The sequence below is a fragment of the Oncorhynchus masou genome, chromosome 9 (genome assembly GCF_036934945.1).
Source record: "Oncorhynchus masou masou isolate Uvic2021 chromosome 9, UVic_Omas_1.1, whole genome shotgun sequence".
Taxonomy (NCBI): domain Eukaryota; kingdom Metazoa; phylum Chordata; class Actinopteri; order Salmoniformes; family Salmonidae; genus Oncorhynchus; species Oncorhynchus masou.
Genome location: NC_088220.1, coordinates 52,065,603 through 52,084,451, shown reverse-complemented (window position 1 = coordinate 52,084,451; position 18,849 = coordinate 52,065,603). Strand labels below are relative to the sequence as shown.

At 43.4% G+C, this 18,849-nt stretch overlaps 1 protein-coding gene across 2 annotated transcripts; it reads right to left on the bottom strand.

The window, feature by feature from the left end:
• Positions 1 to 14,240: 14,240 nt before the first annotated feature.
• Positions 14,241 to 18,725, bottom strand: LOC135546155 (calpain small subunit 1-like). 2 transcript variants are annotated; one of them, XM_064974345.1, is made up of 11 exons: positions 18,589 to 18,725; positions 18,251 to 18,322; positions 18,046 to 18,082; positions 17,621 to 17,713; positions 16,088 to 16,145; positions 15,755 to 15,819; positions 15,583 to 15,651; positions 15,284 to 15,362; positions 14,989 to 15,105; positions 14,826 to 14,884; positions 14,241 to 14,688 (listed from the first exon to the last, which is right to left on the bottom strand). In XM_064974345.1, exons 2-11 carry the CDS (start codon positions 18,295 to 18,297, stop codon positions 14,662 to 14,664), a joined length of 651 nt encoding a protein of 216 aa, XP_064830417.1. In that variant the 5' UTR covers positions 18,298 to 18,322; positions 18,589 to 18,725; the 3' UTR covers positions 14,241 to 14,661. The 2 variants fall into 2 exon arrangements, with proteins under 2 accessions (XP_064830417.1, XP_064830418.1); XM_064974346.1 differs by lacking the exon at positions 18,589 to 18,725 and having other exon boundaries at positions 18,046 to 18,102.
• Between the last annotated feature and the right edge of the window lie 124 nt (positions 18,726 to 18,849).

Here is an 18,849-nt window from a genome sequence, read left to right as displayed (position 1 = left end):
TGCCATCCATTTTGTGATGCCATCCACCCCCACAACATGATGCTGCCACCCCTTGCTTCACGGTTGGGATGGTGTTCTTCGGCTTGCAAGCATCCCCCTTTTCCTCCAAACATGACGGTGGTCATTATGGCCAAACAGTTCTATTTTTGTTTTATCAGACCAGAGGACATTTCTCCAAAAAGTACAATCTTTGTCCCCATGTGCAGTTGCAAACTGTAGTCTGGATTTTTTTATGGCGGTTTTGGAGCAGTGGCTTCTTCCTTGCGGAGCGGCCTTTCAGGTTATTTCGATATAGAACTTGTTTTACTGTGGATATAGAAAGTTTTGTACCTGTTTCCTCCAGCATCTTCACAAGGTCCTTTGCTGTTGTTCTGGGATTGATTTGCACTTTTCGCACCAAAGGACGTTCATCTCTAGGAGACAGAACGTGTCACCTTCCTGAGCGGTATTGTCATGTCATGTCCTGACCTTAGTTCCTTTTTTATGTCTCTTTTTTGGTTTGGTCAGGGCGTGAGTTGGGGTGGGCATTCTGTTTTGTTCTGTGTGTTGTATTTCTATGTATGTGTCCTGGTATTGTTCCCAATCAGAGGCAGCTGTCAATCGTTGTCTCTGATTGTGAACCATACTTAGGTAGCCTGTTCCCACCTGTGTTTGTGGGTAGTTGTTTTCTGTTTTTGTATTCTGTACCAGACAGAACTGTTTCATTCATTACAATTTTGTTGTTTTTTCATTCAGTGTTCAATTCATAAATAAAGATGAACATGTACCACGCTGCACCTTGGTCCTCACCTTCTTCAACCTACGACAGCCGTTACAGGTATGACAGCTGCGTGGTCCCATGGTGTTTATACTTGCGCACTATTGTTTGTACAGATGAACGTGGTACCTTCAAGCGTTTGGAAATTGCTCCCAAGGATGAACCAGACTTGTGGAGGTCTACGATTTTTTTTCCTGAGGTCTTGGCTGATTTCTTTTGATTTTCCCATGATGTCAAGCAAAGAGGCAGTGAGTTTGAAAGTAGGCCTTGAAATACATCCACAGGTACACCAATTGACTCAAATTATATCAATTAGCCTATCAGAAGCTTCTAAAGCCATGACATAATTTTCTGGTATTTTCCAAGCTGTTTAAAGGCACAGTCAATTTAGTGTATGTAAACGTCTGACCCACTGGAATTGTGATACAGTGAAATAATCTGTCTGTAAACAATTGTTGGAAAAATGTATTGTGTCATGCACAAAGTATATGTCCTAACCAACTTGCCAAACCTATAATTTGTTAACAATACATTTGTGGAGTGGTTGAAAAACGAGTTTTAATGACTCAACCTAAGTGTATATAAACTTCCGACTTCAACTGTACTGTAGCTACATGTAGTTGTTACCAAGCATGAGTTCCCCACATTGTAGCCTATATATGGAATATATTCACTGGTCATGTAGTCTATTTTCTGTGTTACATGCCATTAATGAGTTTCAGATATCGCCTTGCATTTACATGTCATTCTTCGGTGAGAACATATGCTCAATCTACCATAATAAGAATCATTTAGATCATATAATACATCTGGTAAAATATTCAGTGCATTACATTTGATCATGTTATACTTTAATTTAGTTTTTCACCTGTTTTCATTAGAGGAACTTTGCAGGAGAAAGTGGAAGATCCTCAGGGACACGTTCGTCAAGGAAAGAAACAAGGAGAAGGAGTTGAGGATGAGTGGGGCAGGGGCAGTGCAAAACCAGCCATGGCGCTTCATGGCTGTCATGAGTTTCCTCAACTCCTTCCTTGAGTCTTGCCAAACCACTTCCAATATGACTGAAGGGGGTAGGGGAGCAACGGACAGCCATGGAGCGTCAGGAGGAGGACAAGTAAGAGCAGCAGTAGCAGTGGCAGGGGAGGAGAGGTAGGAGTAGCAGGAGGAGAAGTAGGAGCAGCAGTAGCATGGGCAGGGAGAGGTAGGAGCAGCAGCAGGAAGAGGAGGAGCAGCAGCAGCAGAAAGAGGAGAGAAGGTGAATGGAAAGGATCTGGAGCAACGAACCGCCCTTGCTGTTTCTGCCTGGCCGGTGCCCCTCTTTCCACTGGGATTCTCTGCCTCGAACCCTATTACAGGGACTGAGTCATGTTAGAGTTGCGTAAATTCGAATCTGGTATCAGGATAAATATAACAATGAGTCACCGATTTTATACTATGTATTTTTTATTAGCGAAGTAATAAATGGAAAATGCAACTTTCGTATATATGGGCTCACTGTAATACCACGCAGGGCAGAACAGGGAACTGACAAGACGTATGTAAAACAGTATTCTTTATACTGTGATAGACAGTTCCAACCTGTCTGTTGGCCTATCACAGTAGAGACTGGGCGTGGTTTAAACTTGTCCAGCCTTTTGCAGGCGCTCAGGCGGGTCCCCCGCCTCTTGGCGCTTCTGTTGATAGATGTAACTTGCTTGTGAAGAACATCCAGGTTCTCATGCTTCATACCGTTATCTCGCACCTGGCTCCTGTTATCTAACAAAAGACCGCTTGTTCTCGCAACACCCCACTCTGAATGTGCCCCCCTCCCAACTAATTTGAACAGTTCCTGTCTTCATGCTTCTCTGTATTTTTCCATCATGAGAAAGTCCCATGGCCCTGATACTTTTAACAATGTTTCAAGTCAGCTATATTGCATAACACATACATACATCCACACAAGCCAACAGCAGATAATATTCAATCATATATATGGTAATGGCTATAATGTAAAATACAAGATCCAACAGTCACTGGCTTACTGGTGTTCTTTCATGCCGTCCCTAGGAGGGGTGCGTCACTTGAGTGGGTTGGGTCACTGATGTGATCTTCCTGTCTGAGTTGGCGCCCCCCCCTTGGGTTGTGCAATGGCGGAGATCTTTGTGGACTATACTCAGCCTTGTCTCAGGATGGTAAGTTGGTGGTTGAAGATATCCCTCTAGTGGTGTGGGGGCTGTGCTTTGGCAAAGTTGGTGGGGTTATATTCTTTCTGTTAGGCCCTGTCCGGGGGTATCATCGGATGGGGCCACAGTGTCTCCTGACCCCTCCTGTCTCAGCCTCCAGTATTTATGCTGCAGTAGTTTGTGTCGGGGGGCTACGGTCAGTTAGTCATATCTGGAGTACTTCTCCTGTCTTATCCGGTGTCCTGTGTGAAATTAAGTATACTCTAATTCTCTCTTTCTCTCTTTCTCTCTTTCTTCCTCTCTCTCGGAGGACCTGAGCCATAGGACCATGCCTCAGGACTACCTGGCATGATGACTCCTTGCTGTCCCCAGTACACCTGGCCGTGCTGCTGGTCCAGTTCCAACTGTTCTGCCTGCGGCTATGGAATCCTGACCTGTTCACCGGACGTGCTACCTGTCTCAGACCTATTATTTGACCATGCTGGTCATTTATGAACATTTGAAGATCTTGGCCATGTTCTGTTATAATCTCCACCCGGCACAGCCAGAAGAGGACTGGCCACCCTCATAGCCTGGTTCCTCTCTAGGTTTCTTCCTAGGTTTTGGACTTTCTAGGGAGTTTTTCCTAGCCAACGTGCTTCAACACCTGCATTGCTTGCTGTTTGGGGTTTTAGGCTGGGTTTCTGTACAGCACTTTGAGATAGCAGCTGATGTACGAAGGGCTATATAAATAAATTTGATTTGAGAGGCAGTAGCAGCAGCAGCAGGAGGAGCAGCAGTAGCAGCAGCAGGAGGAGAAGTAGGAGCAGCAGTAGCATGGGCAGGGAGAGGTAGGAGCAGCAGTAGCATGGGCAGGGAGAGGTAGGAGCAGCAGTAACATGTGCAGGGAGAGGTAGGAGCAGCAGTAGCATGGGCAGGGAGAGGTAGGAGCAGCAGTAGCATGGGCAGGGAGAGGTAGGAGCAGCAGTAGCATGGGCAGGGAGAGGTAGGAGCAGCAGTAGCATGGGCAGGGAGAGGTAGGAGCAGCAGTAGCATGGGCAGGGAGAGGTAGGAGCAGCAGTAGCATGGGCAGGGAGAGGTAGGAGCAGCAGTAGCATGGGCAGGGAGAGGTAGGAGCAGCAGTAGCATGGGCAGGGAGAGGTAGGAGCAGCAGTAGCATGGGCAGGGAGAGGTAGGAGCAGCAGTAGCATGGGCAGGGAGAGGTAGGAGCAGCAGTAGCATGGGCAGGGAGAGGTAGGAGCAGCAGTAGCATGGGCAGGGAGAGGTAGGAGCAGCAGTAGCATGGGCAGGGAGAGGAGGAGCAGCAGTAGCATGGGCAGGGAGAGTAGGAGCAGCAGTAGCATGGGCGGGGAGAGTAGGAGCAGCAGTAGCATGGGCGGGGAGAGTAGGAGCAGCAGTGGCAGGGAGAGGAGGAGCAGCAGGAAGAGGAGGAGGAGGAGGAGGAGGAGGAGCAGCAGTAGCAGGAGGAGGAGCAGCAGTAGCAGGAGGAGGAGCAGCAGTAGCAGGAGGAGGAGAGGTAGGAGCAGCAGTAGCAGCAGCAGAAGGAGAAGTAGGAGCAGCAGTAGTAGGGAGAGGAGGAGCAGCAGTAGCAGCAGCAGGAGGAGGAGCAGCAGTAGCAGCAGCAGGAGGAGGAGGAGCAGTAGCAGGTGAAGTGGCAGGAGAAGTAGGAGCAGCAGTAACAGCGACAGGAGCAGCAGGAGAAGTAGGAGCAGCAGTAGCAGGAGGAGGAGGAGTAGGAGCAGCAGTAGCAGGGAGAGTAGGAGCAGCAGTAGCAGGGAGAGTAGGAGCAGCAGTAACAGCGGCAGGAGGAGCAGGAGAAGTAGGAGCAGCAGTAGCAGCGGCAGGAGGAGGAGGAGGAGTAGGAGCAGCAGTAGCAGCAGCAGGAGGAGGAGAAGTAGGAGCAGCAGTATTAGCAGCAGGAGGATGAGAAGTAAGAGCAGCAGTAGCAGCAGCAGGAGGAGGTGGAGAAGTAGGAGCAGCAGGAGGAGGAGAAGTAGCAGCAGCAGTAACAGCGGCAGGAGGAGAAGGAGAAGTAGGAGCAGCAGTAGCAGCTGCAGGAGGAGGGGGAGAAGTAGGAGCAGCAGTAGCAGGAGGAGGAGGAGAAGTAGGAGCAGCAGTAGCAGCAGCAGGAGGAGGAGGAGGAGAAGTAGGAGCAGCAGTATTAGCAGCAGGAGGAGGAGGAGAAGTAGGAGCAGTAGTAGCAGCAGCAGGAGGAGAAGGAGAAGTAGGAGCAGCAGTAGCAGCGGCAGGAGGAGGGGAGAAGTAGGAGCAGCAGTAGCAGCGGCAGGAGGAGGGGAGAAGTAGGAGCAGCAGCTGCAGGAGGAGGAGGAGAAGTAGGAGCAGCAGTAGCAGCAGCAGGAGGAGGAGGAGAAGTAGGAGCAGCAGTAGCAGCAGCAGGAGGAGGAGGAGGAGAAGTAGGAGCAGCAGTAGCAGCAGCAGGAGGAGGAGGAGAAGTAGGAGCAGCAGTATTAGCAGCAGGAGGAGGAGAAGTAGGAGCAGCAGTAGCAGCAGCAGGAGGAGGAGAAGTAGCAGCAGCAGTAACAGCGGCAGGAGGAGAAGGAGAAGTAGGAGCAGCAGTAGCAGCGGCAGGAGGAGGAGGAGAAGTAGGAGCAGCAGTAGCAGCGGCAGGAGGAGGAGGAGAAGTAGGAGCAGCAGTAGCAGCAGCAGGAGGAGGGGGAGAAGTAGGAGCAGCAGTAGCAGCGGCAGGAGGAGGAGGAGCGGCGGGGCAAAGAGAAAAAGAGGGAGAGACTGTTGAGAAGCCGCAACATCAGAGAGTGAGGAAGTGATGGTGAGGGACGTGGTCAACCACAAGCAACTCAGTGCTCCCTCACAGTTCTGAGCCACACGCCTCTGTCAAGAGACGAGTCCCACCCCAGAAACCAATTACACTTTTCGAGAAATGGGGTCCTTGTTGTAGCAAGGAAGGCATCGGAGGGTCCACCATCAACACCACCCACCCAGGACCCTATCCACGCCCCTGTGGATGAGGACAAGCTTTTTTATATATATATTTTTTTATAGCTTCCCATCCATAAAAAGGCTGACCATTGTCAAAAAAGCAGCTGTCAGGTTCCACATACATAGGATAATTTATTAAGCAGAGGCCAAGTGTGTGTGTGTGTCTGGCCCCCAACTATATAAACTTCTGAAATTAAAACTTAAGAATCAATGATTTGAATGCTTACTGAAGGGAATGGAACAGAAGCAATGTTAGTTTAATGTAACGCTTGGCTACTTCGTGGTGATTACTCACTGTCTGAAATGTTCATTAAGGATTAAAGGATACAATTATTGCACTGTAATACACTATAACCTGTTACAAGTTATTCTGCCTTTTTTTTGCAGTCTTCAATGCACATCTGGTGTGCATTATCGTTGAAGGAATTGAATTCCTCTGTTTTAATTCCCAATTAAAATTAAACACTCTGTCAATTCATAAGCATTTGTAAGACCCTTATTTTATAGGAATGGATAGAGCCCGGTCTTAAAAGTCAAGTAACAGCCTTTATTCAAGAGAGTACTGAGTACATACACATTTTACCACAGGTTATAAACTGAAAATGACGTCAGAGTTTTCTAAATGTTCCGTCTCTTCTTGACACTGGTAGAAAGGCTCTATAGCTCTCAAGCCTTCCCTCATCGCCTGGAGCCAAAGTCAGTCAGTGTAGATAAGCATTCTAGACAGTCTGGATTCATAGTTCATTCATTTGTACCAAGGAACAGACCGTCATTGTTCTAAACTCTTGACTACATTCACTACATTATATTCAATACTGGGATCAAGAGAGAAAATTCATACATGTACAGTAGCATAATATTATTCTGATTAGTACATCCTGTTTGAAATGTATACATAATTAGTCATTATAGATAAAAATTCCCTTAACAATTATAAAAACAGATGGGGAACTGATGGAGGATACAGACATCTATGTTGACACAATAATAGAGAACTTATCTGCAGTGGTCACTATCTGACGGAGCTCAGGGAGCAGCACATAGTCAACAGAGTCTGCTTAGAAGTGATGAGACACTGCATAGAGGCATGGCAGCAGGCTGGACGGGCCACTAAATACCTACTGGAGTGAGGGAGCTTTTATTGGCTGACCATGAGGCTCTTCTGTTACAGGGCACTAGGTTAGTGAGCTTTGAGCAATTGACGAGCAGCCCTCGGTTTCCCCAGAGCAACGGGGAGGCTGAACGAGCCTTTCAGACGGTCACAAACCTGCTGAAGAAGGCTGCTGATCCAAATGACGGGGCACTTTACAAAAATGCTATTTGTATTCGTTTTAATTCACTTTACACGCCCGTTGCATGCAGTCAGAGCCGGGAAAATGGATCTTAAACGTCAACAGTGTAAATGGTCTTGTCTTGTGCGTATCATCATGTCCTACCAAAACATAATCGGCATATATTTAGAGCTTGTTTAGAACATTCTCTATTTAGCCAGATTAATCTATTTCAATAGTACCAGAACATATATTTAGAGCTTGTTTAGAACATTCTCTATTTAGCCAGATTAATCTATTTCAATAGTACCAGAACATATATTTAGAGCTTGTTTAGAACATTCTCTATTTAGCCAGATTAATCTATTTCAATAGTACCAGAACATATATTTAGAGCTTGTTTAGAACATTCTCTATTTAGCCAGATTAATCCATTTTAATAGTTGATATGCTGTTGCAATCTACAGAAGGAGGCATTGAGACAACACTTGCCTTTCTTTAGTTATACGCCCTACGCACCATTCTGGAAAGGTCTGTAACAACAACAATGTAACATTGTAACAGCTTCCACTATATTATAAACAATGTAACACTATCGTTCTGTCTTGATTAGGCCTGCCAAAGTATCCTTATTCTTGTACCATATCAGGGGTTTTGCAATGGGGTTGTGTTTCACGACTAAACAATACAAGTAATTCTAATCCATTCATTCATACACAACCTGCCCTCATGTCGAGCTAAATTCCTTATTAGAAATTGAGCTATTTTGTTCAGATCATTTGAAACCCAACAGGTTTTTTTAAACCAGAATATTGACTATCAATCACAGCTGGATTTAGCCTGGATTCAAACCCGGGACTGTAGTGTCACATCTTGCCCTGAGTTGCAGTGCCTTAGACCACTGCACCACTTGGGAGCCCCAAGTATAAATACCTTTGACATTTTGCCACAGCTCGTGTAAGAGGAAACTTAGAAGAAGCTGTTTTTTCTCTCTTCATCAAGACAATGTTAACAATACTGTCATTCAGTTGCAATGTAAGTAGGCCTCTCTTATGTTCTACAAGTTGGGATAAAATTCAGTTATTTACTGAACCGTGTAGAATATCATATAGCAAGACAATGATTACCCTTCCTCTGACGAGAATTGTAGTATGGTATACTGTCAGTGCAAGGATATTTGTATGATAGCATCACTGTATACAAGATGCTACTTTATTGAGTAGACAGTAAGATCGTGGGAAAACCTGTTGGAGGAGGAAGTAGTAGTGGGAGGAAGTAGTAGACTCTGGCCCTCAGAGAGGAACAGATCTGGAGAGAGCTCCAAGTTGTTTTCATAACATGTCTACTGTTCCAGGGTTGACGGAACACTGTGACCCTCTGGTTAAACTCAACATCTCCTGGTACCTAAGGAGCTCCCGCTGCTTCGATGAGGTGTTCGGTCTCGACGTGAGTTCCTCTCTCTCATTTGGAAACTAACTGCACTCTGAATGGGCTCATTCATGCTGGACATTCACACTCTACCTATTGCATTCCATAAACTCCAGCATTTCCCTTTTTCAGCTAGTTCCTTGTCAATTTAACAACGGGCAATGAAAGATTTTGGGTCTCGATAGGGAGCGCAGTGTCATTCATGTTTTATGACTGTTTGTGAAATACTCAAGTTTATCATACCTGTTTGATTTGCAGCCTCTGAAGGCAGGGAGCTACTTCAGGACGACAGATGTGAAACAGGAAGGAGGAAGTGGGTTCTATGTGTTCCACCAGTACCCTGTCATTGAGTGCAAACAGACCATGACCCTCAGCGAGGTACAGTATGTGGCAATGGAGGGTCTCATAAGAAAGCATGGTGGCACTTTATTTTACAGTACCTTACAGAAATATCCCAGCATTTACATGGTAACATTTTATTTACACAGTAAAGCCAGACTCTACAGCAATGCCACATAATGCAATATTCAGAGCCTCTGTCTGGTTCTGTGAGATTAATAGCACATTCATGACCTATGCATTACTTCTTTGTTTCTAAATAACAGCACTTTGCTAGTAACTAACTTCCTTTTAAAATGGCAGGTAGAACCAGTGGAATCAGTACAGGGAAATAAAGTGTTGGAAAAAGCATACTGCAAATACCACAACCTCATTATATGTTTCACCTCACTCTTTCATGTCGTCTTCCTGAGTTTGTTTGTTCACTAAAGTGTGACCTGAATATAGCAGCTTGTAACTGATCATTAGGAAGTGTTTGTAATTCTGAGTAAGTATGTTCGTATACAATGCAGCTCATGGCGAGGCTATATTATGGAGGTGTTCATGAAGTATCATTGTCTAATGGTTGCTACTCTGCTTTCTTTTCTGTAACAGCTCTCTCTCAACACATTTGAGGAGCCGACTAGGCTTACTGAGCCAGTTCAGTGGGCTAAAACAGACAGGTTTTTGCATACAAATCCTTCTATATACATACATATTTTATTAAAAATTAGATACAGGTGATCTGTTTTGTTAGATAAGTTGACAATAGAGCATGCGTGTGCGTATAGTAACACAGTAAGTCACCAAGGTGTCATTTGAATGACTGTCTCTGGGATGAGGTAAGAAGCACCAAGGAGGTAAATCAACTAAAACACCCTCTGATATCAAATTTACTGAGCAAAAATATAAACGCAACATGTAAAGTGTTGGTCCCACATTTCATGAGCTGACATAAAAGATCCCAGAAATGTTCCATACACACAAAAAGCTTATTTCTCTGAAATTGTGTGTACAAATTTGTTCACATCACTGTAAATCTGCATTTCCCTTTTGCCAAGATAATCCATCCACCTGACAGGTGTGGCATATCAAGAAGCTGATTAAACAGTATGATCATTACACGTGTGTACCTTGTGCTGGGCACAATTAAAAAAGGCCACTTTAAAATGTGCCTTTTGTCACACAACGCAATGCCACAGATATCTCCAGTTGAGGGAGCATGCAATTGGAATGCTGATTGCAGCAATGTCCACCAGAGCAGGGCCTAATGATTTATTTATTTTATTTCAATTGATTTATATGAACTGTAACTCAGTACAATTGTTGAAAGTATCGCATGTTGCATTTATATTTTTGTTCACTATAAATAGATAAACAGTGTTGATGCGATGGGTCAAGCTTAGAATTAGCAGTCAGAATTTAAGCCTACATCTATAAAGTGATTAACCCAGTTAAATTCCCCTTTAAACTTACCTTTAAATTTATGAGTGGTCGGGTTTGCCTTCACTTTGCCCACCAATCTTCAAGAACAGAGCACATCCTTCACCTGTTTATTCATTGATCTCCCCGGTCCCTCAGGATCATCGTTGAGATTTATGGTCTTTCAAGGGCCGCTCTGTCCCCAGTCGATGACATGCCCCGATCACCACCTACACACCCAATTGGTGGCCCTATCCTTGAACAGCCGCTCTCTCGTTGCTCTCACATCATCAGTCGCTGTTCACCGTGCTTCTCCTTTTTCCCATGCAGTGCGCAAATAAATATACTAGGCAGCCAACATTAGGCTATTAGTCGGCAGAAGTGGAAGTCAAGAGTGGTGCTAATGAATAACTCAAATTGTATTGGTCACATACACATGGTTTGAAAATAAAATGGTTGACATTAATTGTTGACCAGTTGAAGAAGGATTTTATTGAAATGGATAACACGATTGAAGACAAACGCACAGCTTTACAAATAGATGTTAATGATGATGGCATATTCAATGAACTGATGAAAACTAACCAAGCGCTCCAGGACAAGTTGTCTACAGAAATAAAGGGACTTAAAATCAAGAAATTCAACCAAGACAAAAAAGACAAGGCCGAAGATAAAGTCTACTTCTGGAGAAACCCTGACAAGGGAGGTCCTGCTCCTCCTCTCCATAGCAGACGCAGGAGGGATGCCGCTTACTTCTAGCCGTAGTTTTTTATTCAACGAGAGACTGGACGGACGGAAGGGCAGAGGAGGCCGCAGGCACGCGCATCGACGAGATGCCGCACCCGACGGGGTAAGAAGAAACGACTATCAGAGGCAGAGGAGACCGTTCAAACGGTCCCAGAACCCACCAGACTGAGTGTCTTTAATTTATCAAGCAAGATATTGAGCCCTGCCCATGTCTCTTTGCTTAATAAATGGTTATATTTTGTGCCTACAACCCAGTGCAATGATTTTGATGTTAAGGTAGACATGTTTCTTTTTATTTTATTTTATAGAAACATCCGTTTAAGGGAATACTTTAGCTCCCCTAATTCTGACACTTCTATTGAACCAGTAGGTTGCTCTCCTGCACATACTCCGACTCCTTTTTGAAGCTAGAGTTATTTTATACCTCCAGCCAATCGCAATCACTCTATTGAGAAATATTGCAGACTTGTGGAAAAAGATGTTGGACATCTCCTTAAGAATAAACAGGAGTCCAAATCTTTCCATAATTTACTTGATGAAAAACAAGCTTTGCTTGATTTACAATCCGACACGTCAGTCCTTGTTCCTCCTGCTGTTATGGATGGGTCGGTTGTACTCATGGAAAGGACAGTTTATGTAAATGAGTGTCGTAGACAGCTGCTTGACAACACCTTTTACAAGAAACTCAGAAGTGACCCTACTTCCCAATTTCAAAATAATATCTTTACTGTCCTAGATGGGTATTTAAGTTCTGGTCAGATAACCAAAACAGAACATGACTTTCTGGCTATTCAGTACCCTAAAATTGCCACTTTCTACACTTTGCCGAAATTACAAAAGAATGTTACAAAACCTCCAGGGCGCCCTATTGTAGCGAGCATTGATGCAGTAACGGCCACTCTATCTACTTTTGTTGACTTTTTTATTAGACCACTCGCAGAACAGCTCCCCTCCTTTGCAAAGGACACAAGCAGTATGATCTCTATCATTGAATCTCTTGACGCTCTCCCTGAGAATACCTTGTTCGTTACTTTTGATGTTGAGTCGTTATACACAAATATTCCACACGAGGGCGGTATTGAAGCTATGGAACATTTTCTTCTGCAACGTGACCCTAATGAACTATTTCATGTTTCTAAATGATTTCTTTATTCAGACGAAGGGTACTGCTATGGGATCCCCCATGGCTCCTAACTATGCTAATTTGTATGTGGGTTACATTGAGAAACAGTCTATTTTCAATCCTCTCAAAAATGTTTTCTTGCCTAACATCATTATTTGGAAACGGTATATTGATTATATATTTGTTCTATGGAGGGGTGATGCAAAACATCTCCAGGTATTCCATGCTTTTCTTTACTCCTGTTCTGATCATTTGAGATTTACTATGCAATCTGATACACGTCAAATCACTTTTCTTGATCTTCTGATATTGTGTGAAGATAATGTTCTTTTCATTGATCTTTACAGGAAGCCTACTGATTGTAACAGTTTGTTGAGGGCTGATAGTTGTCACCCACTTCCCTTGAAAAATAGTTTGCCCTACAGCCAATTCTGTCGAATCAAAAGAATTTGCAAAAAACAATCAGATTTCGACAGAAATATGGCTGAGACCAAAATAAAGTTCAAGGAGAGGGGCTACAAAAATGATCCGATTAATATTGCCATTGAGAAAATTCAAAAAACGAGACATAACCTTTTTCAAGGTCAGTCTCGCAAAAAGACGCATTCTTGTGTTCTAACTACCCGCCATTCAAAGCGTTCTGAACAAATTAAGGGAATCGTTCACAAACATTGGTACATCCTAAAATCCGATGAAAGTCTCGGTAATGTGTTTTCGGACCTTCCCTTGGTCGTATTCTCGCGGGGCAGAAATCTCAGAGACCAATTGGTACACTCTGATTTACCACCCCAAGATATTCCTGAACGTCTATTTGCGCCCCTACTGGATGGAAATGACAAATGTAATGGCTGTGCTCAATGTAATGGCACTTATAAACGTAGATCCTTCAAACACCCACAAACAGGGAAATCGATCCCAATTAAATGTGTTATTACGTGCTCCACTAAGGCAGTTATTTATCTTATAACTTGTCCTTGTGGTAAAAAAATAGCGCGAATTAAAAGTACGTATCTCAGAGCATCGTAGCACCATTAGGTGTTAACTTACTTACCCAGTTGCGGCCCACTTCTTGGAGGCAGGCCACTCGATTTCGTCTGTGCGTTATATTGGCATCGAACATGTCACCCTCCCTAAGAGAGGGGGTGACCTTGATAATTTATTGTTAAAACGAGAGGCTGCCTGGATCTAACTTAAAGACCCTTGCTCACTTCGGTCTCAACGTAGACTTATCTGAAGCCATTCTTGTGATTGTGACTTTGCCATTGTAATTGTTTGTAAGCTTGTGTAGTCAAATGAATTTATGATCATATGCTATCCATGTGTTTGTATGCCATTTTAATATTTGATAATTAACCAGTGATATTAGGCCACTCTTGGCCATGATTACAGACACCTGTGTATTTTGACACGATATAAACGAGTCATCCCGCAGTGTTTGTGATTATACCCTGATGAAGACAGCTTGGCTGTCGAGACGTTGGTAATTACATTTTTGCATCCGAGCTCCTAGAGTGTGCGGCTCTTTTATTTTCACGTACACATAGTTAGCAGATGTTATTGCGAGTGTAGCGAAATGCTTGTGCTTCTAGTTCTGACAGTGCAGCAATATCTAACAATTCCACAACAACTGCCTAATACACACAAATCTAAGTAAAGGAATGGAATAAGAATATAAATATTTGGATGTGCAATGATAGCGCGGCATAGGCAAGATGCAATAAAATAAAGTATATACAAATGAGATCAGTGGTGCAAGATATGTAAACATTAAAGTTACTAGTGATACATTTTATTAAAGTGACCAATGATTTCGAGTCTGTATGTAAGCTACAGCCTCTGTTAGTGGTGGCTGTTTAACAGCCTGATGGCCTAGAGATAGAAGCTGTTTTTCCAGTCTCATCAGTCCCAGCTTTGATGCACCTGTACTGACCTCTCCTTCTGGATGGTAGCAGAGGGAACAGACAGTTGCTCGGGTGGTTGTTGTCCTTGAGACCAATCAACTTTATTATTGACTTGGTTTTCAAAAGTCAGTCAAATAACCACAATACAACAGATTAAAGTAACTTCAAACATGAGAGGTCAATTCTTTAATGAGCAAAAGCAGAAAATGTAGAAATGGTAATGAGACAGCTGCAAGTATTGCGTAACATTGGCCCTTTATTGAGCACGAGAATGTATATATTACATTGCAGTACAGAATGTTTGACCAAAAATGTGTTGCCAGACAAAAAGGAAAACAGAAAACTGAACTACCTTTTTATATATTTATTCGATTGATGGAGAGTGGAGAGAAATTAGATTTGTGCTTTTCCCAGTGTTGCTGCAAATACTGCCATCTAGTGATGAATTTAATTAACATTCATGACTGAACGACAAATGAATGTTTGCAAACAATAACAATGGTACTTTGAAATAAAAATGTTAAGGAGAGAGAGAGATATGAATGCAGACTTGTTGTAGGCTTTCCCTGATGCTTTATGAGTGCATGGTCAACTGAAGCCACTGCAAAGAAAGCAAAACACAATAAGAGGTGTGGTTATTTAGGTTTCATTTCAGTGTCTATATCCAGTCATTAATCATAAAAATGGTCCCTAAAACACACTGTTTAATTGCAGAGGAAATAGTGAAAACTAATTTACCTCCTGGATGTTGACTTTGATCTTTCCATTATTATCTTTGTCCAGAGTCTTGAAGGCTCCTGAAAATGCACAAAACACTATTACGGAAGTATAATGAAAAGTAAATAGTCTGAAAACAAGAACATAATCGGACTGAGCAGGGGAATGTTGAGGATTGACTTACGACACATGGCGTCCAGTCTGACCAGGCACCCAATGAAGTTGTCAAAGTCCATGTTGCCCTGTTCGTCACTGTACCTGCGAACGATCAACTGGAAGAGCTGGTCGTTGAGAGGGAAACCTGAGCACGGACATAACAGGAGAAAGAGAGAGACACCAATGAGACCAAACACGTATATGTAGGAAAAAAGCTAGCTTTCATCAGCATTTGTTGTCACTTATGACACTGTTATAAAGGCCTTATGATGACAACGAAATATGCAATTCCATGTTCCGGTTGTCATGATTTCTAAGCCCACATGCAGATTTGAAGGCAGCGGACAGCTCTCGTGAGGAGATGACCCCTGAGCAGTCTGCGTCATTTGATATGTAGATGCCCTGCAACAGAGGCGGAAGTAAGGTCACACCGAGAGGTCAAAGTTGGCAGCACCTTTTATTAAGAGTGTTTTAAAATGACATTATAAAAACAACATTCTTACAGTAGTGGCGTAAGAGGACTATTGGAAGTTGTATGGGGTGTTATATGAACACCTTCTAAATACATGTAAATCAATTGTAGTTCAAGGTGCCGATTGTCAAAAATAGAACTGAAACTCACCTGCCATTTCTTGATGTTGTTCCACAAAAACTTGAACTCGTGGAAACCTAGCTTCCCTGTGCTGTCACTCTGTGTGCTCAGGGTTAAGGTACAAAATAACAATTCAACTACTCTGATAGTATAGTGTAGTATAGTCCTCCATCCTAATACAAAAACAGATGTGGAAGGATACGTCCATGACAGCCACCATGCCCCTGCATGACTCGATGCTAAAGCCGTCAGTCTTCAGGTCAGAACCTGAAATTAACACAGACAGACCACTGCTTCAATAAAACAAAGTAAACCATTCCATGGAACCAGTCTTGTACAAGAGGAATCTAGATATGAGTAAAATGTGTGTGTGTGTGTGTGTGTATGTGTACAGAGAGCACATAGATATAAAAAGGCATGCATAAACATGCTGTCGAACAAAAGGTACATGCAAACAGAGGTATAAATACTATAAAGAATGCAATGACAAGAATACTGTAGACACGCATGGGGTTTGTGTAAGAATAGGACTCACGTTTGCCAATGATCCTGTTGAGGATGTTCATCAGTTCAGTGGGGCTCACCTCCATGTCCTATAATACACAGAGAGATCCACAGGTAAATATGCCTACATGTATTTGCGTCACAACTCCGCTCACAAAAGGACACTGAAACAAAATGTTTTTATTGAAACTTTATTTAACTAGGCAAGTCAGTTAAGAACAAATTCTTATTTACAATGACGGCCTAGGATCAGTGGGTTAACTGCCTTGTTCAGGGGCAGAAAGACAGATTTTTATCATGAAGTAATAAATGATAAGTCTCTTCCGCAGGTGTTTTATGGGTACAATCATGGACCAAATGCATAGTTCTCTGTATGTGTGTTTACGTGACATATCAGAACAACCAAAGTGATGGTAACAACTTCAAAACTTTGGCAGATACATTTGCAGCAGGTACAGCATGTCTTTAGGTTTCATTCCACATGCAGCGTGTGTTCCCTCCCCTTATGAGTAAGGCCTCAACGAGGTCGGCTAGTCATCAATTTTAAAAGTCAATCGTTACCAGCTGACCATACCAGTAGAACATGTCTATGATTCACACAATCTACACCCCACCCCATCCACACAAAACTAACCAGGCAGGATAGCCACCATGCCAGACAATGGTAGGAGGCACATAGAGGAGGAACCAGTCCCACTTCCTGTCCGTGGAATAAACCAGGGTTGGGTTGTCATCAAAACTCCACCACTGCCTGATCCAACAGCAGTAAAATCATTGTGAGTATAGCTGTAGAGAAGGGGATTGTCTGTGGAGCCCTGGGCTTAAATCACCATAACCAATGAGGTGGAATCAATGATTTAAGCCAACTGGAGCTCTTTACTGTACTCTTCAAAAGGCTTCTATTGGTTGGCAGCAGTGCAATGACAGAGAGCACATTCGAAGCCTCAAATTCACCATGTCTGGATAGATGGATGAATCACATTCTGAAGACCGGCTCCAGATGAAGCAGGGTGAACGGGTGGAGGGAAGGGTTTGGAATGCAAACAAGACTTAACTGGGATACAGGGTTTCACTGATTGTGCCAGTGTACCATCAGCCAATAAATGAAATTACCATCCATGCCATGGATATTTGGCTGCGCCTACTTCAAAAGACAATACACCACACACACACACACACACACACAATACGGTAACTGAATTTCCACTGGTTGTTGTTCTGCACTCCATTACACTAAACCACTAACGGTGGGTTAATGGACATTATTTTAACAACTGTGTGTTGTCCTTGTGGATATCCACATAATGAAAACAGCCTCTTTAAAACATTCAACAAGTTGCCCAATTATACAAATGACATGTATAGCACTGTATTTGATGGCCAAAAGCCTAAGATGAATATCTCTCAATGACTCATAGTTACAATCAAGCATGAGAGGCATTGTTGACTTGACTTGACTTATCTGGGCTCATCTCTGAACAGGATAGGAAAGGTCAGTAGGTTCAGAGGTGAATAGATATGAGAGTAGTAGGAGGGAGTATGTTGAAAAACAACAAGTACTTACATCCCCAGCGAGTTGCTGGAACACCTTGCGAAACTGTCTCTCCTCGTCATTTTCATTCTGCTCCGCGTAGGCCAGAGGTCTGCGTGGTGGGGGCTAGGACACAAACACAGAACGGGTTCTGTTAGCACGAACACACATCCCTCTTCACTGCAGTCTGGCATGCAAGCCAACACACACACACACACACACACACACACACACACACACACACACACACACACACACACACACACACACACACACACACACACACACACACACACACACACACACACACACACACACACACACACACACACACACACACACACACACAACTGTGGCTAATTTGTTCAAAAGAGTAGTTTTACTTCTAAAATGTTCATAAGACTATGATGTTCTGAACTTGTGATTAAAGAAAATAGGCGCTAAAAGGTTTTACTCACAGGATCTGATGGCACAAATTGACTGGGGTCGATGTTGCTGTTGGAGAATACAAGGACCTATTTCTATTTAATGAAAACTGTGTGCAAAGTCATGAATGAAGTCAGTATGCTGACTGTATGTATGTATGTGTGTGTGTGCGTGCGTGTGTGTGTGTGTGTGTGTGTCAAAAGGAGTTTTAGTGCAAACAGAACCTGTAGTGCCTACCTCACAACATCCAGGATGCCACCAATGAGTTTTTTAGCCAGAAACATCTTGATGAGGGACAGCGGGGGAAATCTACAAAAGTCAAGAGAGAAAAAAAATCAAATATCTAATCGATGTAACAAAAAAGGCGACAACAGAGAAAGCAAGCTATAATACGATATGTCCGGATGGAAAAAAACGTGCTATTGGTTTTGGTGCTCCCTCTGAAAACTTTTCTCACTGTCCTGTATTGGCAAGCAGCACAAACAGACAAAACACAGACAAAACAAACCAACATGAAACAGTCAGATAAACGTATGAAGGAAATCAGATTGCCTTAATTTGAGAAGAATACTTACAGGGATCAAATGCTTCGCTGAAGTCGACAGAGACTGACGTGATGGCACTCCTATTGGGTACAAAAAAAACTGTTTTGCAAGGAGTTATTTTTCAATGCATCAGAAATCCACACCCCTGCCCAGTAGAGAAGTGCGCACCATAGGGAGAGACAGGTCGGGAATGGCTCTGGGTCCTATAACCCGTAGCGCGATGTCAAGAATTACTGTCATTTCCCTATTGATGACATTACGGATGAGACTTATTCTGAACATTTTAAGGAC

What these genes read in the sequence shown, in the direction of transcription:
- LOC135546155 (XM_064974345.1), bottom strand. Translation starts at nt 18,297, where the DNA reads ATGTTTCTGGCTAAAAAACTCATTGGTGGCATCCTGGATGTTGTGAG. An exon ending in GGCATCCTGGATGTTGTGAG is followed by an intron (nt 18,083 to 18,250) that starts GTAGGCACTACA and finishes ATTCTCCAACAG; the next exon opens with CAACATCGACCCCAGTCAAT. An exon ending in ACAACATCAAGAAATGGCAG is followed by an intron (nt 15,363 to 15,582) that starts GTGAGTTTCAGT and finishes CCTCTGTTGCAG; the next exon opens with GGCATCTACATATCAAATGA.